The 27725-nt window shown below is 37.6% G+C and overlaps 1 protein-coding gene across 1 annotated transcript in view; it reads left to right on the forward strand.

Moving 5' to 3' along the window:
• The window catches only part of SPEF2 (sperm flagellar 2), a 169129-nt gene that overhangs the window by 76645 nt on the left and 64759 nt on the right, over positions 1-27725 (forward strand). The window contains exons 13-21 of the mRNA XM_032851311.1: positions 1196-1271; positions 2594-2655; positions 6115-6218; positions 7521-7777; positions 11577-11685; positions 12763-12920; positions 15613-15753; positions 19972-20022; positions 24558-24706. Of these exons, the coding sequence (XP_032707202.1) occupies positions 1196-1271; positions 2594-2655; positions 6115-6218; positions 7521-7777; positions 11577-11685; positions 12763-12920; positions 15613-15753; positions 19972-20022; positions 24558-24706 (1107 nt within the window). The remainder of the gene's footprint in view (positions 1-1195; positions 1272-2593; positions 2656-6114; positions 6219-7520; positions 7778-11576; positions 11686-12762; positions 12921-15612; positions 15754-19971; positions 20023-24557; positions 24707-27725) is intronic.

Here is a 27725-nt window from a genome sequence, read left to right on the forward strand (position 1 = left end):
AAAATGTGGCTCCACCTTCAGACTCAAAATGTGGTCCAGCACCCTCAATTTAAAGGGGAGACAGTTGGGGCGCCTGGGTGGCTCAGTGGGTTGGGCCGCTGCCTTCGGCTCAGGTCATGATCTCAGGGTCCTGGGATCGAGCCCCGCATCGGGCTCTCTGCTCAGCAGGGAGCCTGCTTCCCTTCCTCTCTCTTTGCCTGCCTCTCTGCCTACTTGTGATCTCTCTGTCAAATAAATAAAATCTTTAAAAAAAAATAAATAAAAAAAATAAATAAAAAATTAAAAAAAATAAAAAATAAAAAATAAAGGGGAGACAGTGGAGGGCCTAAGTACGAACTGGTTTACTTGTGGTCAGAAGGCTTGTTGATGAGTGCTGTGAGTGGAAACCCAGATTCTAAATCCAGTATTCTTTTTCCCTGCCATATGTTGTCTCTGCAATTGAACAAATTAGTAGAGAATTTAATCCGCATCATTTTCATGGGCTATAAGATAAATGCCATTTAACTACGAATTATGAAAATAACTGGCAGAAGTGGCACCTGGGTGGCTCAGTCACTCAGTTGGTTAAGCATCTGCCTTCCTCTCAGGTCATGATCCTAGGGTCCTGGGATAGAGCCCTGCATCAGGCTCCCTGCTCAGCGGAAAGCCTGCTTCTCCCTCTCCCTCTGCTACTCCCCCTGCTTGTGTGTGCTCTCTATTTCTATCTCTCCCCTTTTCAAATAAATAAATAAAAATATAAAAAAAAATTGGGAGAAGTGTGGACTGCCTCTTATTCTGCATTTTAATCAATTGGATGATAAACAATGTACATGGGTTTTCTTTTTTCCCTTGTGGCTATGACTGACACCGCTAGGACTATTCTTTCTAAAATGGTTTTCCATAAATGTTACCTCTTTCTCAGGTTTCACTATATTTTCAAAACATCAGTTGTTGTGTTTTATATAGAATTGAAGGTCATTTGAAAGAATACACCATAGGTTACTATTTCTGTACGAATAGTACTCAAAATTTATTTATTTATTTTTTAGTCATCAAATTTTAATTGTTTTTAGAAATCATTCAGTTCTTCTTAACACCAATATTATAGAAAGATGGTTTAAACCTTACTTATAGAAATAAAATGTTAAATATTATTAAAATGTAACAATGTTACAATTTCTCTCTCACTCTGTGTGTGTGTGTTTTCTCCCCAAAGGATCTACAGAATATATCTTTACCTTATCCAGTTTCAGAGAACGCATTGCCAGAAATGGAAAATAAAACTATACTTAGTAAGTGAAATACCAAAACAAATCATCCATTATTTACATTAGGTAGGCAGACATATAAATAATAAGTGCACACGTTATGTGAGCACAAACTTGCTTTCAGGGAAAGAAAGGGGAGTTTTGCATAGCTGTCTACCTGGTCGTTTAATAGACAGGGCAAGATACACACATAAGCCCCTAACCTTTGTCTACAACTACAGGTAAGAGATGAGTATTATGATGGAATCTTTCTATACCCTTTCAAGTAGTTGCTCTGTTTTGTTGTGCTTATGAGAACAGTCAGGAGAAATCCTCCCTCTTCCTGGCTTTGCAGGGAGACAGAATTATATTGTTTCTTCTCGCCTGTGCAGATCTAGGTGAGTGGCACTGCTCAGGATCCCTGCGAGCTGCTGCTGCTCTGTTCCCTGTGTTGAGGGAGGCTTCAAGGTCTGGTCTCTTGCAACCACCTGAAGAGTGGTTCCCTAGATAAAGTTAAGTTTATTTCCAACCTTGGGCAGGGCACATAAATAGAATCATTCCTCCAAACCTAATGAAAAGTTATCTCACTTAGGATCTGAGTTCTAGTCTTTTAGATGCTTTTTAGAAACATTGAAGGAAACAATGTTAAGTCTTAAATTTCTTTTCTTGACATATTTAACAATTTCCTCATTTTCTAGCGTGAATTTTAGATCCCCCTGTGCCAAAGTGATTATCACTATCACCCCTGAATGGTGGTTTGAGCATGCTGGTCTAGAGAGGCTGTGGTTTCCATCTTTTAAAAGGGCATAATCTGTCCCTTATTTCAGTTATGTGTATCATACAAGGTAATTTGAATTGACTTTAAAACTATTCTAAGTATTATATGACATATTTTGTTACAAAAGTCCAGTTAATTATAAACGGACTCTGAAAACATTTTTTTCTATAGATTTTAACTAAAAACCCTTCTGACTTCTAGAATTTTCTATGTTTACACATGTTTATTACCTAGAAATTGATAATTTAGGAAAATAAAAATTAATGAATTAACATTTTAACAAATTTTCTTGAGAAACTTGGCTGGTTTTCTGAAAAGAAAATTTAAGCTGTATTTAAGTACTTCTAATGGTATTATTATGGGTGAGCCATAATGGAAGGCAGGAAGTAAAAAACTCCAAGCCACATAATGGCAAGATTTTAATGTCTTGGAAGGAAGGTGAAGCCATGCTGTGATGATCTTTCCTCTGAGCATCTCAGGCGTGGCTGGATCCAATAACCCGTCTGTCCAAAACCATAGATGATCAAATACTAAGATGGTTGTTGGAAATAAATACTGGAGTTTTTTCTTACCACTTTTTTGTTGCTAGGTACTGAGACAAATAAAACTACAAAAGTTGAAGAAGTCACATCAAGTGATAGTTTCTCTGAAGTAAGTACGATATTCTAATTTTGGCTACTAGTATATTGAAATATGTCGTGATTCATAGTTTTTTGCTATGTCTTCAAATGGAACGAAATAGCAATGTGCTCCTCTTTCATTTAAAGTAAATATGATGGTAAAATATTAGCTAAATCTAATTTACTTAATTTTCTTTATATTCTTTATCTCTAAAGTGGTGGAAATTGCTATTCAGTTTTGCCAGGTAAGAAGGTATATGTGTGCTTTTTAAAAAAATTTAGTCTCGGGGCGCCTGGGTGGCTCAGTTGTTAAGTGTCTGCCTTCGGCTCGGGTCATGATCCCAGGGTCCTGGGATCAAACCCCGCATCAGGCTCCCTGATCAATGGGAGGCCTGCTCCCTCTGCCTGCTGCTCCCACTACTTGTGAGTGAGTGCTCTCTCTCTCTTTCTCACTATCAAACAAATAAAATATTAAAAAAAAAGTTAGTCTTATGTCAAGTTTATATTTATGTATTTTTCTTTACCACTTAATTTATTACTTTTATTTCCTTTCCTGCTCTCTTTACCTTTAAATAATTTTTTCCAGAATTTCTTCTTAGACTTAGTGCTGACTCTACAGAATTTTGTAGTAATCTCTGGAAGAAATATTTATAATTCACTGACTATTACTTCTAATGGAAACTAATATTTCCTCATATATTGTTGCTTTTCTGTATATGGAGACATCTTTTAGTCATCAAATAGAATGTCCTGATTAATCAAGTGAGATTTTATTTGCTTTATTTTTATTACATTTAATTACCTTTATTATGCATTTCACCTTGGAAAACAATTTTATTGTTTTTATATTATTTTTTTAGAGGAGAGCCAGGGCAGAAAGTGAGGGAGAGGGAGAATCTTTTTGTTTTTTTCCAACTAATATCTTTTAAAATTTTTTAATTTAATTTCAATTTAATTAACATATAGTGTATTATTAGTTTCAGAGGTAGAATTTAGTGATTCATCAGGTGCATACAACACCCAGTGCTCATTACTTCAAGTGCCCTCCTTTTTTTCTAAAAAAGATTTTATTTATTTATTTGTCAGAGAAAGAGAGAGAGTACACACAGGGGGAGAGGCAAGCAGAGGGAGAAGCAAATTCCCTGCTGAGCAAGGAGCCGATGCAGAACTCAATCCCAGGATCCTGGGATCATGACCTGAGTTGAAGGCAGATGCTTAACTGGTTGAGTCACCCAGGTGTCCCATTAAGTGCCCTCCTTAATGCCCATTACCCAGTTACCCCATCCCCCCATTGGCCGCCCCTCCAGTAACCCTCAGTTTGTTTCCTATAATTAAGAATCTCTTACAGTTTGCTTCCCTCTCTGTTTTCATCTATTTTATTTTTCCTTCCCTTCCCATATATTCATCTATTTTGTTTTTTAAATTTCACATATGAGTGAAATCATTTGGTATTTTTCTTTCTCTGACGTATTTCACTTAGCTTAATATCCTCTGTATACCACATCTTCTTTATCCATTCATCTGTCAATGGACATCTGGGTTCTTTCCATATCGTGGCTATTGTGGACATTGGGTGCATGTGCCCCTTTGAATCACTAAGTTTGTATCCTTTGGATAAATACCTAGTAGTGCAATTGCTGGGTCGTAAGGTAGGTCTATTTTTAATTTTTTGAGGAACTTCCAAACTGTTTTCCAGAGTGGCTGCTCCAGTTTGCTTTCCCACCAGCAATGTAAGAGCATTCCTGTTGGGAGAGAAGGAATCTTAAGTAGGCTCCACGCCCAGCAGAGACCTCAACTTGGAGCTCAATCTCATGACCCAGAGATCATGACCCGAGCTAAAATCAAGAGTTGGACGCTTATTTGACTGAGCCATACAGGCACCCCTAGAAAACAATTTTAGATTTCAAATATTTTAGATTTCAGGACTACTTAAAGATAGAAAAATTTGGGAAGGATATACCAAACTATAAATATGATAGCCATTGGGGAGGGAAATGGGCTTAGAGAAAGTGATAAAGGGGAATTTATAATTTAACTCCATATATTTGAAATACAAATTAGCAGAAGGACTAAGCATATTTTTTATAAATGCCTTTATTGAGTTACAAATCCTCCAAATTCCATATTCAATTCAAAAGGGCTCACTTTTTTGTGTGTGCACTATTATAATTAACTGGAATATATCAGTGAACAGAAATGACAGGGTTCCTGGACCTTAAGGAATTTACACTCTAATAGAAAGAGACAGATAACAAACCATAAGTGCAGTAAATGAATTATATGATGCATTAGATGGTAACGAACCAGGAGGAAAGAAAATGTAGAGTGCAGTAAGGGGTAAGAAGCACAGGCCAAGGCCAGGGAGGTGGCGAAAGAGGGAAGATTACTGAGTTAAGTAAAGTAGGCCTCCTTGAGAAAGTGAGGTTTAACCAGATTGAAAGAAGTTTGAGAGAAGCTGCCACATATGTCTGTGGCAGCATTTCAGACAGTGAAATAGCTGGGTGGCAGCCATGAGGCAGGAAGATGCTTGGCCAACGAGGTGGATAATAGTATGGCATGAATGAGGTAGAGAGATGAGCAGGAAGGGAAAAGATCATGTCAGCCTTATAGGCATGATTAGGACATTTGAAGTAAACAGGGAAACATTACAGGGTTTTGAGTAGAGATCTAATATCATTTGGCTTACAAAATACTCACTAGTGGGTGATTTAAGAATAAGCTCCAGGGAATTTCCTGTTGATAGAGCAGCTCTACTGGACCAGCCCTTCTACAGATAACATTATAAATGCTGGACAAGATAGAAAAGCAAATTATTTGAAGGCCAAAAGAAAATCATAAAAAGCAAAGAGGCAGACAGACAAGCAGCATAAACCAGCAGAAATTGCATGAAATTGGATCATTCAATGAAGGGAACTTCCCCAGGCAAGAGCCATGCAGGTACAGGTTATCCCAGAGACATGCCACGTCTGCGTAGCATAGAACGCAAGCAGAAATTTTCCATAGTTTCAATTGAAGGCATTAGAAAATGAAGGTTGGTGGGGCGCCTGGGTGGCTCAGGGTTAAAGCCTCTGCCTTCGGCTCAGGTCATGATCTCAGGGTCCTGGGATCGAGTCCCGCATCGGGCTCTCTGCTCAGCAGGGAGCCTGCCTCCTCCTCCTGTCTCTCTGCCTGCCTCTGCCTACTTGTGATCTGTCAAATAAATTAAAAAAAAAAAAAATCTAAAAAAAAAAAAAAAAGAGAGAAAGAAAATGAAGGTTGGGGATGTCAGAGCAGCTGAAACATGAGAGGAAGATCTTGGAAAGGAGGGAACCACAACAGAGGAGCCTCAAAATCTATGTACACATTTCCCCTAATACTTGGCTGACTCCAGAATTGTGCCAGACAATCAGTGTCTTCACCAGGAAGCATGCCCATTTAACTTTTTCCCCCAAGTATCAGATTCTGACTTTTAAATTAGCTGTATTTTACCATTCATTGTTTATTTTCACAGCTGACTGTGCGTGCTCAGCTTGGTGCAAAATCAGAAAAGTTGCTGAAGAAAGGAAAGAGCATTTCTGACATGTTGCTAGTTAACATCTTGGTAAATGCTATTAAGTATGTATTTTTTAATCTACTAATATATTCTTTATCAGATAGAAGTAGAAAAAATAATGTATAAAAATCTTTTTTTATTTTTAAGATATGTTTTGTGATTTACATGCTTATATTTCACTTCCCCCACTTGACCAGTCTTGACTTCTCTCAGGCAGATGTGAATACAGGTCAGGTTCTATTCCCTGCAGGGAATTCAAGGAGAAGTTAGATACTTGGAAAAGCCAAGGGACACATTATAGAGCAGAGGGACCCTAACTGTCTGGTCACAGGCCAGTGCCCTTCCTTGTTTAACTTTTCAGGAAGAGGAAGTGAACCCAGGGATCCAAAGGCTGGTCAGTGCTGGATAGGAAGGCAATGAGAGAAGAGAGGTTGCACTAGAGAGAAGGAGATTATATTGTTTACTATGTGAGTTCTAACAGAAAAAGAAATGAAGTCATAACTTTTAATGCAAAAATCAGAATCTCAATTTTACATAATTAGGGATTTAGAAGAGCAGAGTTGAAGTTTCTTCCCTTTTCATACCCTTTTTCAACTTAGAGACCGAAAATAATAATTCTTGGAGCTCTTATTCTCTATGGAGGATGCTGCCCTGAAAGCAAAAACCCAAAAAATACTCCTCACGCTCCAGCAACTTATTATCTAGTTGGGATAAGGAAGACTTATTTGAATATTTCTCATTCAAGAAATACAGTAATTATTAATTGTAGAGCAAAGTGAATGAGAGCCAGGGGAGTTCAGATTAGGCATTTCTGGCTCCATGCTGGTTTGTGGGGAGTAAGAGGAACTCTCCAGATTGGCAATGTGATTATCCACGGTGTGCTAAGCTTGATGCTGGGTTTTTAAAATGAATCATTTCAGTTTATCCTTAAAACCGCTCTGTGAGGTATGTTGTCCCACTATGTGTAGATGAGAAACAGGTTTAAAGGAGGAACTGCCTATGAACACAGGCTAGAAAATGCAACACATTCTCCTACAGTGAGGTCAGTTTGTTTGAAGTAAATGGTTCAAGAATGGGAGAGAGAAGACACTATAGGGAAGAAAGTTGTGGCCAGTTAGTTCTAAATACCATTTTATGGCCTCTGGAATAGATTTGGAGGGAGCAGGGACCTACAGAAAGATTTTAAGCAAAGGAGTGATTAGGGTACATTAATAGGCCTAATTTTAGCAGTAAAGTAATAATATTTGTGTGGAAGGAGGTTACTGTGGAGTTAAAGGAAAGGTAAAGGCAAAATTTGTTGTATTGTTACTTCCAAAGTGTTTGTATCTATCAAAATGTTAATGCTGTGTCCATTTTCCATTTAGTGAGATACCTGTGGATCAAGGATGGGTCTTAGATGGTTTTCCAATGACGTTAAACCAAGCAAAGCTTCTGGAGGAAGCTCTCACGGGCTGCAACAGAGAGGTCCTAGAACTGGAGGAAAAGAAAGCACAGATATCTACATTGGCTATTGACCCTACAGCCTCCAAAGAAGTGCCTTCTCCCCCTTCTGCACTTGATTTTGTCATGTTATTAGATATTTCAGATAATTCCTCGCTGGATCGCATGAATGACACAATGAGTAAGCTGGACACTTTTTCCTTTCTTTCAATCTTCTTTTTTATATTTCAAAGCTCTTTGTTCATTCCTTCTTTGACTGAATCAGTGAATACTCCCACTTACAATTATAAGTGGTAATAAAGAATCCATTTCAGATTTCCACAGAATTATCTAGCAGAGCACATTTCCTCTTGCTTTAACTAGTGGCGTTCAGCACTGCAGAGAACTAGCAGAGAATTCTATGCTGACTGCATGCATCTCACTGAACCCTTCCCTCAACTTGGCAGCTCCCCTGGCACAGGGATGCCCTTTTTGAGATTTGCATGCATGGAGGAGCTTCTTGTGGCTGTCTAGTAGACCTTGGTGGGTCACCCTAATGAAGGTCATAAACCATATCTGTTCTGCAAGCAAGGGTCTGGTAACCTCCTTCCTTGAGATTATGTGTGAAGTCAGAGGAACAAGTATCAGTTGACTGAAGTCCTCACATGGTGGAGTTGGATAGTCTTTCCAACACTCACAGTTTATTTAACTACTTTTTGGCATTGAAATGAAAGTATTACTTTATTCCACAAATTAAATACTTATGGGAAAAGCACTTCTTGAGCTTTGTCTTTCCAAGTTATGAGATGTTTGACCTTGGAAAAGTTACTTCGTGATTCTAAACCCAAGTTTCACAATCTATATAATAAAATGCCTCATTGTATTGTTAGAGATATTAAAGGAAAACTTTCTTTACCCAAAACACTTCTGACACCAAATGTGTGGGTTTCCTACACAACCCAATTCTCCAGTTCTTGGAGAGACCAACTGGGTATTCTACAGTTTAATTCCATTCTGGCACTAACTACTGGGAGTTAGGGCAGACTCTATAGGTTAAGGCCTCAGCCCCACAAGGCTGCCCCCAACTTTACATGCAATTTCAAGTAGTAGATTCCCCAGATTACCCACACTTCTGTTAACTTGGCTACAAATTTCCAGTTTCCATGACTCTTCCTCAGGTTTGAATTTTCTTTAATGGCTCATAAAACTCATAGCACTCTTACTGTTACTGATTTATTATAAAGGATATCATAAAGGATTCAAATGAACAGCCATATGAAGAGGAATACAGTGCAAGGTCTGGAAGACTCTCAAGCTCAGGAGATTTGGTCCCCATGGAGTTCGGGTCCCCATGGAGTTCGGGTTACACTATCCTCCTGGCATGTGGATGTGTTCACCATCGCAGAAGCTCTCTAAAGCCCTTGGTTTAGAGCTTTTGTGGAGGCTCTAAAAAGCATGATTGATTAAATCATTGGCCACTGGTGATTAACTCAGCCCCCAGCCAGGGAAAGTTATATCTCATAAACCAAGAAAGGACAGAATTTCAAAATCAAGTCATACTATTCCCATCCCAGAATAGTAAAGGCTGGGGTCCTAAGGCTCAGGCTGGGGTGTGGGATCCCAGTCTCTAGGTTTGGGTACAACAAGCTGTGGAGAAGCCTGAAGAACGGTGTCACAAGGAAGCACTCTACAGCCAAAACCCAGTGGGATCAAAGGCTGAACATCAGGCTAGTCAAGGCTGGGCAGAGAGGAAGGGACCAGACTCAAAGACAATAGGCAGGAAACCAGGGAGATGCATGGAGAGAGAACAGGCAGTCTAGGAGCACAAGGCTGTGTCAGAATGGGAGACAAATTGGATGTCTGGGTTTTTAGCCAGTGCCTTAGTCCTTTGGCCAGCCTGAGAGGGAGCAGTAGTGTTCATAATATAGAGAGAGGTATAGAGAGGTTTTGGGTGTAGGCTCTGTATGGGTAACTTCTCTGACTAACACTAACTGAGAAGAAATGGGAGAGGTTTCCAGGGCTGATAATGTTTATTCATTGAACTGGATGCTCTCTTCAGTTTGTGAGGTCATTGAGCTATATATTCATATATTCATTCTTTTCAGAGGGTATAGTTCAACAAACAGTTTAAACATTAAAAAGAAGTCCAGAAAAAAAAAAAAAAAGAAGTCCTGAGTCTAGAGTCAGATTGACTGGAATCAAATCCCTTCTTTGTCATTTATGAGCTGTGCAATTTGAGGCCCATTACAGAATCATAATGTTGCTTTTCAAGTTATGTTGTGAAAATAAGATAATATGTGTAAAAGTATTTAAGAATTGTGTGCTAAATTTTACTTATAAATACAACAGAGAAATCAAGTAAGATAAGGACTGAAACATGTCCATTGACCTTGATGTTTTGGTGACTAGAACAAGAGCTATTTCAGTGGAGTAGGGGACCAGGAAGGATGGTCTTGGGTGGACTGAGGCATGAATGGGAGGTGAGGAGGTGAAGAGCATGAGTGAAGATAACTCTCAAGAAGCTTATCTCAGATTACCTATCTATCTGTCTAGCTATCTGTTTATCTACCTGTATATCTATCTCTTATCTACCTATCTACTATCTATCTATCTACTCAGCTGATTTTTGAGCCAAGGAATTAGTGAGGTTACAAGTCATGAAATGGCATATTTTCCTTCAAAGATGCCTACCAGTACAAGTGTAGACTTGGAAAGAGAGATAAATATCAGCTAAGGCTGGTGTAGCTGATGGACACAAGTTGAAATTGTCAGATGAAGAAGAGAAGGCGAAGTGTAACTCGGGTTTGCTAGAAAATAAAAAGCCAAGATAATGCTGGTAAATTTGGAAGAAAGGATGTAGGAACTGAGTGATGTTGGAAAGAGTCATCAGCTACATGGGAGTGCAAGAAAGACAGAATGGTAGGACTGTAGGTCATTAAGATTGCAGAGATGGAGCCATTCAAAGTGATCACAAAATTCAGGATGTGGACATGGTCTTGGAGAGAGAGTGCCACAAGTGGAGAGAAGGGGAAGGGACCAGTGCCAGGGTGGAGTTGGGGAGAGAGGCAAGCTGACTGAAGTGCTGAAGTCCATGACAAATATGAGATAGTGACCATGAGATGTTGCAGGATAGCACCTCCTGAGAAGAGCTCCCACAACCTTCTACTACCACCCATCACAGACCTCACTTATCTTTGGGTTTTATAAATAACTTAAAAGCATTATTCTGTATTGCAAATCACTTCATCTTTTTCAATCCTAAATGTAAATGGAGACAAACTGATCTCTGTATCCTGTGAGGGTCCTCCATTTTCCTGAACACGATTAGATCACCTTTCAGGCTTCCCTTGCATTGACTGAATTCCTTTTAATCTAGTTCAAGGCCCTCTTCCTTCTTTATGATTTTCCATTTATTCTAAGTTCGTGAGTTTTCTGGACTTTGTACCATTCAGTCCTGAATAAGATTCAATCAGAGCTGTTGAAGATGTTTTTGTTTTTGTTTTTGGTCTCTTGTGGTCGGTTTCTTTAGGTCTACCTTATAAGGAAATAGCACAGAGTCTAGAAAGAAAGGTAATTTGCTTTATTGGAATGTAATATACTATCAACAAATAATTTTTACATATGTTTGACTTTATGGCTGCCCTGTTATTTCATTCTTAGTCTTTATACCATAGTGTTGATTTTCTCATTATTTCCTAGTTTGTTATTCATCATGACACACCACTTTTCATTCTCACCTCTTCAGAGTCAGTTCTGAGATCCTATGCATTGAAACTACAGCTCCTCTTTAATGTTGTAAAGCATGTCATTTTCTTCAGTTGCCAAGGAAAATTTGAATCTGATTCCGAAACTATATGCTTTCAACATGTTGCTAATATTTAGTGAATATTAGAACAATGGCAGGATCATATCAATTGGTTGTCTGGCATCAGTAAATTTTAGCAGTGCTATTGCAACTTTGGTTTAGCAAATTATCTCATTAAATAATTTTTATATCATAGCTGAAGGATTTTCAAGTGAAACTTCTCATGGAGACATCACTCAACATGTCACTGCTGAAAACCAAGCTATGGATGAGGACCAGAATTTAAGAGACCAGATTCAGCATAGGTTAGTCTGAAACTCACTGTCCTGCTTCTTACTTCTTGCCCTTTGAACAGACTGACCATCAGTCACTTTGGAATCATCAGATCTTGGGGGAAAAAAAAGATGTATTTTCTAGCATTCAGCCTTTTACAAGTAAAACAAAGCTAAAAAGTTTTGATGTTGAGTGAAAAATTTATGTGCTAGCTTCTGTATTCAGAGCACAAATCATCATGGACTGGGAAGGGAAGAATTAAATCAGGTGACACTTCCCTTTATGGTTCATTACATGGGATCCTAATTTAGCTCTCATTCAGCAAATGCCAGTGAAGATCATGATATTTCAAAGAGCTAGGCATCCGACCGGAGTATAGTTTAAAACAACTTCCATTGCTAAAATGATGTTATACAAAAAAAAAAAAAAAAAAAAATTCCCCCCAAAACAAAAACACCCTTCTCTTGGTTGTGCACAGTTTATTCATTGGAAGAGAAAACTTAGACAGGGTTAGAAAATTTTATGAAACCTGGAGAAGTCTAAAAATAGGAGGTGGGCCAGAGACAAGTAATTATCTATATTAATTAGCTAACTAACTACAGTTAAGTTTATCTATCTATAAGGAAGATAAGACAGTTTCAGGAATCATCCCAAGATTATTTTTGAGTCAAGCAAGTAAGGTTGAGCTATTCACATTTACTCAAAGATTTCTTTGATTTCTGTCTGTTAGAGAAAAACAGATGACCTCAGGCTATAGCTCAGGCTGTAGCTACCATGAGAAGTGTGCTCAGAGTTAATTCTACAGTGAGTACAGGCGATCTTCCTGTAGATTTCCAGTTAGTGAACCAAACTTACGCTGAAGGTTTCCTAAAACGGTGGCCTTTTCAAATCTTTTACCCTCACACATCTCAAAAAAATATGGCTTGATGGTATTAAATAATTTCTTCTTCAAAATAAATAATAATTCATTGCTTGTATATTTTTTAGAGTTCCTTTTTCAGTTTAACTACATTGGCAGCTCATATTTTCATTATGCATACCAAGTTAATTATACCTAATGTTACTCAAATATTTTAATTGGTGTATGTTATTATTAAATATTTTTGCAGGATTATAGGCTTCTTGGACAACTGGCCTTTATTAGAGCAATGGTTTACAGAGCCAGAAAATATTTTGATAAAAATCAATGCTGAAGTAGATAAAGAGTCTTTATGTCACAAAGTAAAAGAAATGTTTACGACTGAAATAACAAAAAAAGAGAATAAAGGTAATAACATTTCTTTATAATTTTGAACTTATGTAACTAAAATGTGTGGTTTTAATGAGTTTAGGAAAAAATGAACATGCGATTGCCAAGTTCTCTGTTTTATTTGGGTTATACTACCTACAAGTATCTTCTCCTCCTGAATTTAGCTCTCTGCTGCAGAGATTTCTAAATAAGAGATTTTTCTGTATTTTAATTTAATCAAAATGAAAACTGAAAGTATTTTTCATGAGGAAAAACAATAGATTAAGGATGTTATAGAAAAGATTTCAGTATTAAACTTAGGAGTTAACCCTCCTTTGGGATGAAATCCTAAACAGTTTATTTCCCCCAAATCTTGATGTGGCATGAGTTCATTGATTATTAACTACTTATTTTATGAGCCTTCTTCTGGAATACATCTCATCACATTAAACCATCCTGACCTCTTTCCTTCTTCATTCAACCAATAACAATTGTCCACTAGGTTTTCATAGTATTATTGATATTTATTATTGAAACGGATCTTAGGCTAATACACTGCGAAGGCCAGATTTCAGTGGAGAAATTTACCTTTGCAAAATGATATGAAAAATAAATCTTTCCTTTTATTTATCAGTCATTGCTAATTGTATTGACAACTGCAGCTTCTTGGCATAATAAAAAAGTCAAAGTTAGTAACACCACAAGGATTCTAAAACTGCCTTGAGAGCCTGCTGTCTCCTATCACTATATTCATGACCTAACCACTATAATGTATCAATTAACTGACCCCAAAATAACACATAGGTGTAAGCCATAAATACCACGAGGTTCCAGGAGCGTATGCTTAGGAAAACAAGCTCCCACGTCCAGATGTCTCCTCCCAATAACCACCCATGTGAAGCTCTCAGACAAAACAAATACCAATCCATATATAATTTAAGCAGCTTAATATGTTATTTGACAGAAATTAGGCTGGAGGCTAGAGGAAACCACCCACGGTGATCCTAGAGTCTAGGTCGGAAGGCAAAAGCACCACAATTCTAAGCTGTAGCTTCAAACATCTGCAGGTTAGAATCAGATTGTTGTTGCCATTTGTCAGACTCACTTCAACATCTTCCTGAAGATTTTACGTTCTAATCACTGACTACATTAACAACTGCCACTTATTTAAGATTTACATTCCTATGGGTTAATCATTTTAACAAATATTTTATCATTAAAACCATTGACCTAGCCCAATACTCTGAATTAAATGTCCTGATTAAGTTAAGAAAATTTAAAAAAATAAAAAATAAAAGGATGTGGTATTTCTGTATACATTGAGGTAAAACATGACCCTTGTATACTTTTAAGTAGGGAAAAGCTGGTTATATATAAAATAGTCCTGGTTTTGTTTTTAAAATGTATGTTTTTTAAAAGTATGTCTCTGTACTAAATATATATGCATAGGAAAGAATCTGGCGGTCCAGATGGTACTTATGGTGGAGGAAGACTGGGACAGAGACACTACAGGCAATTTCCCTTTCCGCTTATTTGTCTAAATTGTTTTGGACTTTTGCAAACAATATTTCTGTATTACTTTTATAATCAGAAAAAAAAAAACACCTTACTTTCCACTTTGAAAAAACATCTAATAGAATAAAGCCTCCTTGCTTGCTCAATTGAAAGGAATAATCTAAGGGCAAAGGGAATAGGTATAAAAAAAGTAGCCACACAGGAGTGAGGGTATGTATTGCCTGTGGTGCAGTCAGTGACGTTGTGGCCATGTCCAGCAAGGAGGGCTGGGAAGGCTGGGGAGGCCAGGGCTGCCAGGGAAGTCGCGACAGGAAGGGTGAACCTGAATGGAGAGAGGCAAAGGGCCAAACCAGCAAGAAGAGCCTAGAAAAGCACGAACCAGCCATGTTCTGCTCCTTCAGGTCCTCAGGCTGACCGGCTCCTCTATCCTACTCAGCCCCCCAGCACTGCTGATCCTCTTTACTCCTTTCTGTTTATTTTCTCCATAGCACTTACCACCACCTCTTCTATAAATGAACTTGCTCAGCATGTTTATGGTTTACCAACCACCACTAACATGTAAGTTTCAGAGGGCCTACTCTAGTTTTTACTACTTACCAACTGTAAGTGGTGGGAGTCTTACCTCATTGTTAGGACCCTTCCTTTCCTTCAGAAACAGTTCAAGTCCAATCCATAGTTGCTGCTTGAGTTAAAGAATTGCTAAGAAGACTTGAGTACTAAGCACGCTTCTATGTACTTGGCATGCTTTAACCCCCCAGAAGTCTGGAAGGCACAGTTCTTTCCCCTTCTGTTTCCCTCCCACCCCCAAGGCTTCTGTCAATTTTTTTCACCTTCTCTTCATGCATTCTTCACCTTGGTTTTCCACTGTTAATTTTGAAGTTATCCTTTATTTTCCTATTCCACTACCTTAGCTACAGCTAGCTTATCACTTTTACACTTGGCATCCATGTCAACAAGACTTTCTACCAGCTACACACACGTGCACACATCGTAGTCATCATCATCGTTGTCGCTGAAGAAGACAATATTTCTAACCAGGGAAGTCTTCAAATCCTAGCTTTAAGGACTGGATGATTTAAGGGAGAGCCTTAAAACTGGAATTTAAACTTAAATCAGTATGGGCAATTTTATATTAATTTAGGCTTATCTTGGTTCAAGTAAAATAATAGGTGTCTAGAGTCTCTAATAAGGGTCCAATCTTATTATCTATTTGAAGTTAAAAAGAAATTAGAAGAAAAGGAAGCTGAAAAAAAAGAAGAAGTTCCGCTGGCTGAGCCTCCCCCTCCTCCTCCTGAGCCAGAAAAAGAGAAGGAAACCCCTTCAAAAACTCCTCCTGCGAAAGGAAAACCACCATCAGGTGATTGACAGAATGATTTATAATCCTGTTTGCCAGTTTCTTATCTTCACTTAGAAAAGAATTCTAAATTGCACTTACTTAGATTCAGATTTAGAGCAACCTCAATTGTATGAAACCATGTTACGTGCTCGGATGGAAGTGGAAAAGTCCTTAGTAAGTAAGAGCGTGGAGGGAACATGGAGTCCTCATACCCAGTTCTTCTGATTCGAATAAGGCCACAGATTAGAATAGGAAGGGCACAGAGAATAACCAGAAGGAACTTAGAGCAGCTCAAAAGGACAGACCTCTGTCTGTGGAACTGTAGACTGATGCTTTTGTAGAGCGAGAACATGTTCAGAAAATGAGAGGTAGTAAAACCGGTTGTTCACAAGAATAAAGGAACAAATCAACAGCCTTCATCAGGGTCTAGAATTCATATGTAACTTCATTATCTGTGTGAGTACATGTGATAATAAAAGGATAGAAATGAGCACCTGGAATCTCAGGGAAATGTATATGGTTGTAATTTATAGTATATACACTTAAAGAGTTTGTGTAGGGAGTACTTTTTAGCTTAAGTTCTTTCTACACCCTTAACCATGAAGGACCATTAACTTAAGGGGTAGACAATAAACGCAATGACCAAAGTGAAGTGCTCAATTGTTGCAGTGCCCGATACTGGTAGCATGTTAGTACCAGTCTGGTGCTATGTATAGGAAGCAAATAGGTTCTCGTGTCTGGTTTTAGCTTTGTAAGTAGCTGGCTGTGCATTACCACAAGTCTACCCAGGAATCTTTGATCTTGTGTCAGCATTGTATTTTCAAATTCCAGAATCTTTGTGCTTCATGGATATTTGAGATAGATGTGAATTTTTAATTGAATTTATTTATATTAAACAAATAAATTTGAAGACTTAAGTAACATATATCATGTTCTATTAAAGACCATTGTATTCCAATAAAATGGGGTTTGACTAAAGGCAAAACACGTAAATTCTAAAGAAATGTTTTTTATCATATGAACAATAAAAGCACAAAACCATGAACTAAATATATATGCCCTTTTCCCACTATCTCATTAGGAATTAAAAAAAAAATTCAGAGGTCTGGAGGAAAAATAGAAATCTTTAAAATGCTGTTTAGAATTGGGGAGAACAGTTTTCACAGTGACTCCAGTAAGCCTAGACTCATCCAATATAGTCTTTTAAGCTCTGACCTTGCTGTCCTACCATGACCTCCCTCCCCCTCTGTCTGGTAGCAATCTGGGGGACCTGTGTACCTGAGCCATTCCCCAAAACCAATCTCTCGTGTTCCTGGTTATAACACAGTTCAGTCTTTAAGTTTCTGAAGTTTGTTTGTGATTTTAAATTTGTTTTCTTGAGCATCTGGGTGGCTCAGCTGCTTAAGTATCTGCCTTCGGCTCAGGTCATGATTCTAGGGCCCTGGGATCAAGTCCCACATCAGGGTCCCTGCTCAGCGGGGAGCCTGCTTCTCCCTCCCCCACCACCCCTGCTTGTGCTCTCTCTCTCTCTCTCTGTCAAATAAATAAATAAAATCTTTAAAAAATAATAATAAAAAATAAAATTGTATTCTTGAATACTGTGCATGGAAGGAATAATAAAGCTATTGTTGCTTAAAAGAGTGCTTGCATCTGTCTCTTTTTTTCACTGAGGAGAGGCCTAGTGCCTGATCTTTAAAAACTTATCCACGTGTTAATCTCCAGGGGCCTAATTACTACCTTCCAACAATAACGCCCTAAGGGAAAGAGAGTGTTCGTGGGCATCAAGGGGGCAATAGAGGGAGGCAATGAAATGGGCGGCCGCCCTGACAGCTCAGGGAAGCTTACTGAAGCAATTTTAGGAAAGTTCCCGGCAGGTTCGTTTATTTTTATATAAATAATTAACAATTTTTTTTTCAAATTAAACGTTTTCAGAAATGAAAGCCTAAGGCTTCTGAACATGTCCAGCTCAAACACCCAACTACAATCTTTAGAAGTTGAAATGAAAAGAGGAATTATTTACCAAATTATTTTTTAAAAAACTGGGGTGGAAACAGAGTAAAGAAGGAGGCATAGGGCCCTGAGTCCAAACAGTCATTTTGTCCCTGTATGATTCTGCATTGTATGTAGTTCTACATTTTATACCAAATGTACTTGGGATTAAATTTGAAGGAGTTCACAGTTACGTTCCATTAAAGGGTCTATTATCAAATCCACTATCAAACTTCAGAATTTAACTTAAAACTAGAGTTGTCAGTGTAACAGAATATAGTAGTACTATAGCCATGCTGCTATTTAAAAATAATTTTTGAGATTTCAGATCTATTTTAGAACTGATTAAAAAAAAAAAAAAAAAAACAACAACAGATAGAGTAGAATTAGACTTGCCCTAAATAGGACTTGCCCACAATACTTTATAAATTCAGTGTCCTTTATAAATTCAGGTATCTCTGTTTGTAATTTCTTTTCTCTGTTGCCTTGCTTAGAGCTAGTTTAGAGCTAAATAGTTGGTTATCCAAAGTATTGTTATTAAAGGAAGTAGGAATTTATTTAAACTTTATTGTTATTATTAATAAGCTTATTTCTAAAAAAGCAACTAGTTCAAATGTTTGGTTTTTGTTTGTTTACTTATTTTTGAATTTGGTGGTTGCTATTTGGATACTTAAAATCTTTTCATAGAGTCTAACCAAGTTTCAAGGTTAATCTTTTTCTATGTCTTATTTCTATGGAGTCTTGGTTGTTGGTTCTGAGAAGTTTAGATATAACATGTGTTATATATTAACACATTCTTATAATTATCACTTCTAAATATAAATAATAGGTCAGACAGGTTATCTCCATCATAGGTATTTATTTATTTCATTTTTTTAAATTTATTTGACAGAGAGAGAGAGAGAGAAAACAAGTAGGAGGAGTTGCAGGGGAGAGAGAGAAGCAGGCCCTCTACCAAGCACAAAGCCTGACATGGGGCTTGATTCCAGAACACTGGGATCATGATCTAAGCTGAAGGCAGCTGCTGAAGTCTGAGCCACCCAGGCACCCCATCATAGACATTTTAAATTGCCCCATATGTCCATCTTTCTTTTTTTTTTTTTCATTTTAGTTTATTTCTTTTTAGTGTTCCAGAATTCATTGTTTATGCACCACACCCAGTGCTCCATGCAATACATGCCCTCCTTAATACCCACCACTAGTCTCACCCAAACCGCCACCCCCGTCCCCTCCAAAAGCCCTCAGTTTGCTTCTCAGAGTCCACAGTCCCTCATGGTTTGTCTCCCTCCAATTTCCCCCAACTCACTTCTCTTCTCCATCTCCCAATGTCCTCCGTGTTATTCCTTATGCTCCACAAGTGAAACCATATGAAAATTGACTCTCTCTGCTTGACTTATTTCACTCAGCATAATCCTTTCCAATCCCATCCATGTTGATACAAAAGTTGGGTATTCCTCCTTTCTGATGGAGGCATAATACTCCATTGTATATATGGACCACATCTTCTTCTCTCCAATGAAGAATAAACTGTAGCCCAGGGCAAAGAGAAGATAATGATTGAAATTGTTTAGTGAATAATGTGGGATGTAGGGTATTTTTTCAAGGAACTAATTTATTATTTGAATGCCTTATTGACCTTTAGATGATCAGTTTCCCATTTTCCCCCTTTCAGTATAGTTTTGTACTAGAGTCCAAGGAATCCAAGATAACCAGATCCAAACCATCCTCTACATTGCAAGCTATGGTCAATGCAAAATGGAAATGTAGAAATCACAAGGCATGAGGTCAGGAAAAGTTCAAGGATGCACCATCTCAAAACAGTGTGGTTATTCAGCTCTTCTTCAAGGTGTTTTGGCATCATTCCTATTACAGATTTAGTTGTCTAATTGTGTAAGGATCATTTAGTTGAAATAAATCAAAATCAAGCAATATGCATCAAATGAACTCATAACTAACTTTTAAAACTCTGCAGCTATGTTGCATTGAAAAATTTATAATCAAATCCATTATCAAATACTGATACTAACATTAGGACCAAACTTCTCAGTGTGACAAATTGAATAGCACTATCAGGGCTGTTATTCAAGAGTTTTAATCCAGTATGTCTTCAGGTTAATTTTAGCTCACAGTAAAGACGTCACAAATACAACTGTTTATCTGTGAGAAATAACATTTGATCGCGTACAAGCAATGTAGCCCAGGCTATTAAAGAAAATTGTCAATAATGTTTATGTCTTGAATTTTGTTTAGAGTCCTTGCATGGTAAGCAAGAATCTCTTCAGGAAGGAAAAGGGAAGAAAGGTGAGACTTCACTCAAAAGAAAAGGTACTCAGATAAAGATAGATGTGGTTCAATGTAATTCTGCATTTCATAACTTCCTCAGGGAAGAGAGCCAGATTTGTTAGTCGTATCCACTGAATACTTCTCTTAGGCATTTGTAAACCATAAGCCCTTGCCAAAGAATATAACCTCTGTCATTCTGTAGCCTGGATTTTAGCAAAGGTCCTGCCAAAAAAAGTGATGCTTGTGGGGAATAATTTAGAGATATCTAGTATATAGAATATCCACTCATCATAGAAATTATAGGTGTTATTCTTGGGCTAAGCTATGGCATCAGAAAACTATATACTGACCCATATTTTCTCAAGTTCTCATCAAATTGCCTTCACTGATATGCCCTTTGGTATAAGGTCCTCAACTCCCTTCACAGTGTAACATACCAGTGGAGGTGAAACTTTCATTATACCAATAATAAGCTCATATTTCATTTTCTGAGGGTATAGTATGCCCACTATATCATTTAATGGCCTCTATGTGAAATCCTAGGTGAGAAATTTCATTCAGAATCAAGGGACAGGAAACATTTTCTTCTTCTGAGTGGTTAGATAATTAGCATGTATAAATTATAATATTTCCTTTTCTATTTTGGCTGTCCAGAAGTTCAGAACCACCTAGTGCCCATATCTGTGCAAGGGTACCTCGATCTCAATATCTGCTTTCTAATACCTCTCACGGTTTTGACCTTCTACTTTGAGTTGTACTTGTCCTTGCCCTAATTTCATTTAATTTTTCTGTATTTTATTTTAAGTGTTTCTGTGAAATAAAGGGGATATAATTTTTAAGTAATTGAGAGTTGTCAGAAGAAAATCCTAGGTTCTTAAGTGCAGATTAGTTAGATTTATATTGAAGCTGCTATAACAACCAATTAAAATTGAAATGCAGTTATAAATGTATACAGTTGGATTTCTCAGGGTACATTCAAATGGGGTTGTCATGAGTGTGTACCTTTGTTTAACTTCTTATTGCAAATTGCCAAATTCAGTTGCAACCCAAGAGTGTGCAGTTTCACAAAATGATGGGCTGAAAAAGATCTTTATTTTGCCAGTTAAAAAAAAACATAGCCATGATTCCAAAAGAGAATCTCATCCTTCTCTGATTCTATAACATGATATATAATTAGAGCCACCTGATGAGTTAACACTGAGCTATAAATTTTAACTAGAATGTTAAGGGCTATAATTTATGCTCAGCTCTACCCATTTACAATTAGGAGAATAATTTTCATATTTACATTATTTATTCCTTGCTTTTTCATTGTGGTCAACAAAAGCAAATGAAGGATCATCATAGAATCTTCAAAAATACAAATTAAAAAAACAAATTAAATATACTGTGCACATTAGTTATCAAATCAAGTTAAACATAATAATGCACATGCTTTAAGAACATCCTTAGTTAAAAGAATACACATTCCAAACAAACCGTAAGCAAGTACAAGTTCAACCAGTAAAATTTATATACTGGAGCCACGCAGTTAGCTCAATTTAAGTAACTAAGAATTTTCCAACATTTTTTGCTTTTATTTTACTGAATTTCTATTGTGTTTAATAATATTTGAATAAGCGAATTTGCATTCATAATTTAGAAGTCTTTCTATTACATAGAAATGCTGGTTTTCAGGATGTGTCACACGTTTCCTCTTTAAAAGGAAGTTACGATGTTAATTCTTAGTATTTGAAACTAACATCATTGGAGGTGAACACTACTGACTGATTTATCTGTTTATCTCACAGGTCATTTGATACCATTATATTGAAATCATCTCTTCTGGTTTAAGGAGCTGTCTCCTTTCTTCTTTCTTCAAACTTATCTTTATTTCCTGTTGTTGACATCTTTAACTCAGTCCTATTCTTCTCTGCATCATTCTCTACCCTTCTTCTCCCAAAATCTTGACGCTGAAATGCCATTTGCCAAGTGTATTCTTGTGTTCTTAAAGCCTGTCTTACTCTCCAACCCATTTGCCATTGTCCCAGGTTACTGCTTCATAAAACACAACTTATCAACACCAAGACCTTACCTACCAATTATTAATTAGGGACTGAATGAAGCAAGTTTTCCATAATCAACTAATTGCAGAAAATACTGTATTATGCCAAGCTAAAAAGTTTTTAATGCAGGATTAAAAATATATATATCAATTTGCATCTCTAAGGAAATGGGAGATACAATAGTACATTGTAGAATTCTCTCTTAGGAGAGTATCCCCTGGGGCTAGAGTTTTATGGACAAAACACTGAGGGAAAACATTGTCTTTAGTTCCACTGGCCTGCCCATGTGTTGGCATTGGCATCGTTCCAGGGCTTGCCTTCTGACTTAATTTATAGTAATAGAGGCTATAAGACCACTTAGCAATAAAGAATTCTATTGTCAGTGTTATAAACACCAGTAGTATTTAACTGGAAGGGCATGGAAAAACATAAAAGGCCAATGAAATTGAAATACCTAACTGCATCCACCAGAGCAGTGGCTCTTTAAGTGTGGCCCCTGAAACAGTAATATCCCATCACCGGAGGACTCAACTACAAACACAAATGCTTGGCCCCGCCCCAGACCCAGTGAATCTAATACTCCTGTAGGGCCCAGCAATTTGTGTTTTAATAAGCCCTCTAGGGAAGTCTGATGATGGCTAAAATTGGAGAACTATTAAACTGGAGCCCAAGGATTAATCCTCTACTGTAGCCATTTGACTATCAGAAACATTCCATTATTTAGAACGTATTATTTATATGTCCCCTCCCCCCAAAAATGTTTAAGTTGGATTCCAATTTAGAAAAAAACATATATACGAACTATTTCTATCTCAACATTGAATGGCTACACTGTGGACTAAACAGTCTAGCTTTCAAGTGAAAGCCAGTCTCTCCTTAGAAACTGAAGCTTCCATGTGGTCGGGTGAGTGGTACTGAGAAGGAAACACCCCCTGTTACATTTCAGATGCTGGCAGATTATGCTCAAATCCCTATGGCATAGATACATTTTTATTCATTCAAATTTTGTTTTTCCCCTTAGCATTTTCATCATTAAAAAATAGATTAAAAATGGAATCAAAGCACAATGGTCCAAAAAAGACTACCTGGCTCACTCAGTTTTCACTGAATGATCATGATATTTAAGAAAAGAAGAAAGAAGAAACTCATTCCAGTCTCATATTTACAATTGCAAAGTTCTTCCTCTTAGGAATTCTTCTTAGAGAATTTCATCTTAAAGCAGACACAGTGTTATCACTTTTATTTCACCAGATTCAGGTCAAATAATGGAAAATCATCCTATTGAAATATATTTCAAATAATCAACATTGTTGGTTATTGCCTGAACAAAGATTTCCTTAAAAATTTTTAAATGTAAAAAGATTGGGAACAACTTCAGACCTGCAGATAATGGATACTATTTAAAAGTATAAGTAGAAGTCACCTAAACGCTCCATAAGACATAATTGACAATTTCTCCTCTACTTATAATCTATACATTTTTAACTAACATAAAAGTGTAAGATATATTTACTTTTCTAAATAGCGTTATCATTTAATAATACTCATTAAGTAAATATAACTATAATTATACTGAAGATAAGTGTAACTTAAACAGAATGAATTTCTAAACCATAATAACCTTGATCATTTAGGAAATATTAGGCTTTCTGAGTTCAGCTGCTTTGCTCAATCACAGAGTCTGTCAGACCCTAAGAGTGCCACACCACCCAACTGATCTAGACTCCCTTCTTGACGCTCTCAGGAGAAGTGAAGCGTATGCCCTTTCTGGATTTTGAACTGGACATTAATTAGCATTATTTCTTTTCCTCCTCTTTCTCCTCCTTTACCTCCTCTTCCTCCCTCCTCTCTCTTCCTCTTCCATCCCCTTCTCTCTCTCTTGTGCCTTAATTCAGCCAGGCTTATGGCACAGCAGGTACCTTCATCTATACTCCCTGAAATATAGTTTCCCACTCAGAAACCCTGTATCTCATTCAGGAATGTTGGAATATTCAGGAGCTACAGTACTCTGTCTCCTTCCCCACATCCTTCACTGACTCTGGCTGACTTACCATAACCTCCTTCCTCCCTGCTCCTCCCCTGAGCTTCAACACAAAAACAACAAACAAACGAAAAACACCAAGAGCACCACTCATAGAATACTTACTCTCTTTCTCACTTGTGATGGAGAATTTAATTTACTAGTATTTGCAGCAGTAAATGAAATGCACTTTACAGTGTAAACTTTGTTCATTATGGAAGCAAGGACAGAGAAAAAAATAAAATACCATGTTGCTCTTCGTAGCCAACTGGACCAAAGACCTGAGTGGCTTACAAAACAAACAACCTGTTCCTGATATTGTTGGTTAATTTGGAGACTTTAGAGAATGGGGTTTTTGATTTGGTAAGGCTCTCCAAAATTGCTTAATGAATTTCCTGAAGTCCACCCTAATCCTAGATTTATGCATCTACCAGAATCTGGTTCCATTCATCTACTTGTAATGGAATGATCTAATATGCATATTTAAGGTTCTCCTAAAGGAAAATCACCAGGAGGGAAAGGATCAGTAAAGAAATCACCTGCTGATTCTACAGACGTGTCACCTGTTCCCATAGTGCCACCACTACCTAAGCCAGGATCCGAAGAATGGGTCTACGTGGATGAACCGATTCCTGAGGTATGGCAGTTTAGATTGAAGCTTGTAGAAGCTAGCCTTTCTCTTGTTTTTAGTAACATTCACACCATTATTTGAACCATCCAGAAGGCCTTTTATAGCTGGTGATATGTACACTCATCAAAAAGCTGAGGTGAGGGCACGTGTGGTGATGAGCACTGGGTGTTATATACAACTAATGAATTGTTGAACACTACATCAAAACTTGATGATGGACTATATGCTGGCTAACTGAACATAATAATAATAATAATAATAATAATAATAATAAAAGCTGAGGTGAATTTTTGAGACTACTCATTGAATCCCATTGTATCCTCTCCCTACTCCTTCGAGTTTCTGAGTCATGCTTTGAACAGCTATTAAGTGCTGAAAGCAGGAGAACAAATGGGTTCTGTAAGGACCAATTTTCTCCCCAGGGACAAGCAGAGATGCAGTTTCCTGGAAGAATGACTTCCTCAGAACACATATCCAGCAAATTATAGCCCTCCATCCATGTTCTCATGCCCACATTATAATGCTTTCAAATGAAGTTTAACCTCTGACTTTTCACAAATAGAAGAAATTTTTTGAAGCTAACTAAACTAATAAAAGAACAAGTCACTGTCTGGCCTGAGAACTTTAAATAGATACACCAGAATAAGGCAAAGAGATGCCCCAGGTGAGCCCTGGAAAATCCCTTCAGTTCTTTGTTCTCTGACAACTGCAAAGCCCAGTCTCCACACAGGCAAAGTTGGTTGTTTCAATAGAAAAATCGTCTTAAAAAAAAATCACCAAGAATGGTCTTTCCTTTCCCACTTTTTTCAAAGACAAATTGCTCTATAAAAATGCAGCCCCTTTTTTCTTCACTGCAATCCTCAGTGAGTTCCTACTCTCATGAACTCTGAGCACTGACTGCCTGGGCCAGGCATTTGAGACCCAATCATGAATTTCAGTGGTTGTGCTGTTGCTATTATTATTGATCTTTCCTAGGGAAATGTCTTATCTCCCCAATTAGATTATAAACTCTTTGAGAGAGGGAAGGAACATGTGGGATAATTGATTATATTCAATACAGAATCAAGCACAACATAGATTCTTGATGAAGCTCTAATGATTTAATTAATTTACATTGATAAGGAAGTTAGAACAGAAAATATTTGAAAATGAGAATATTAACTAATATAATTGTAGATGTGTATAATACCACTCAGCCAAACAGAAGCTACTTATTGAAATAAAAACATTAAAAAACTTGTCATAGAATCAGAATACAAATGGTTGTTGGGAAGGAGATAAAATTAAAATTATATTATTTGGCAGGGTTGCGGAGTGAGAGACAAAAACGTTTAAATCTAATCCTTCACTTCAAACCTTGAAGCTCATGAGAGAAATAAATTCATACAGGACAAGAAGGAAATAGAGGACAGAAGTGAAAAAAATAAACATTAACATTGAGATTTGGCAGATCTTCTAGCAGTCATAATTCTGGCAGAAAACAGATGATAATTTAAGGAGAGTTGAATAAAGTATCAAAAATAAGGGAACATATAAGGATTCGATTATTACCCCAAACAAGGGATGGCTGGGAGTCATATGGCTTGTAGGCCTGAGAAGATGGGGAAAGGGAGCAGATGCTTGGAGGACCTCTGTGTAGAGAAGGCCATCTGGCAGGAGCTGAGGCCTTCAGCAGAAGGATATAGCCACACAGTGAGGCAGCAGAAGACAGTAGGAAAGAGAGAACCAGACCTCTTGTTCTTCCTTCTTTCCCATCCCTTGCCTAGAAGATAGAGGGCAAGGTTGTTTCTGGAAGTATAAGATCGTACAAGTTAGCCATCCAGGGCACTGAGCAGCCCAAAGAATGAAGAACAGGAACTTGTTCTGAAGGGACAATGGGAAGATATGCTGCACAGACTTCTACTTCTAATAACCTAAGTGAAACCACGTGGAGAATGTATTTTGCTACAACTAGAAGTAGTCTAAAGCCTTGAAACAAAGCAGCCACACAATCCACTCTATTTTTCCAACCTTAGCTTCTCACACTTTGGCAGGTAAGCTACAGAGCTTACTTGTCAAAGAAGAAGAAAAAAGACAGATGCCCAGTTAAATTTGAATTTCAGATTATCAATGAATTTAAGTGGGCCTCCTATACTTTATCTGGTAACCCTAGTTCCAGGCCTTCCAAGGACCCTCATATCTATCTCCCTCAGTAGGGATGTGGATGGAGAGAGAGGAAGGGTGGGAGGAGAAGAGGGGAAGAGGGGAAAAGGTAGATTGAGAGAGAGAGAGAGAGAGAGGTTGAGAGATTGAGAGAGATTGCTTTCAGATCTGGCTCTCCTAGGTGGAGGCAGCAGCCAAGTTCCAGGAGAGCCTGGGCCCTACCCCCTTTGTCAGCCATAGGAAGGGTGCAGAGAGAACGGAGAAGGCAGTCAGAGTGAGAAGTCTTTGCTTTTCAGCTTCTGGAGTTTTTGAAGCATATTTACTTTGGCTACTGATTTCCTATTATACTCAGTCTTATCCAGTGAAAAGAAGCCCACTTAATTGGAAAGTATAGATCTGAACATCTAGTCACATCACAAAAGTTCAGATGCCCAGGCCCAGAAAAAATTATGTCATAGAGACTGAAAGAACCTATACATATGAAATTATCAATAACTCATAGAAATCACGGAGGATATGGGAGATTCCAAAAGACCAGGTATAGGTAAATACATAAAATGTTTAATAAAAAGCTGATGGGATTTAGTATCATACAAATACTCCAGAAATTAAGCCCTGACAAAATTTGAGAGAAAATATTGAAAGTCTGACTTCTGAGCATGTATAAACTATAAAAATGACCACCCAGAGCCCATACAGGTTCACTAAGTCCTGCTGAACTGGCCCATTCCTTTTCCTTGACAGAAAAATTGAATAGATGGATCAGGAAAGTACCATAAACTTTGTATATCTTGAGTTCAAAATAGTATTTGAAAATTTCTCATGAAGTTCTTAAACAAATGAGATCTGTGAGCCGGGTGTTACTTCACTTAGGTCAATTGCT

Source organism: Lontra canadensis, unplaced genomic scaffold (assembly GCF_010015895.1).
Source record: "Lontra canadensis isolate GAN:19392208 unplaced genomic scaffold, GSC_riverotter_1.0 scaffold5, whole genome shotgun sequence".
NCBI classification, from domain to species: Eukaryota; Metazoa; Chordata; class Mammalia; order Carnivora; family Mustelidae; genus Lontra; species Lontra canadensis.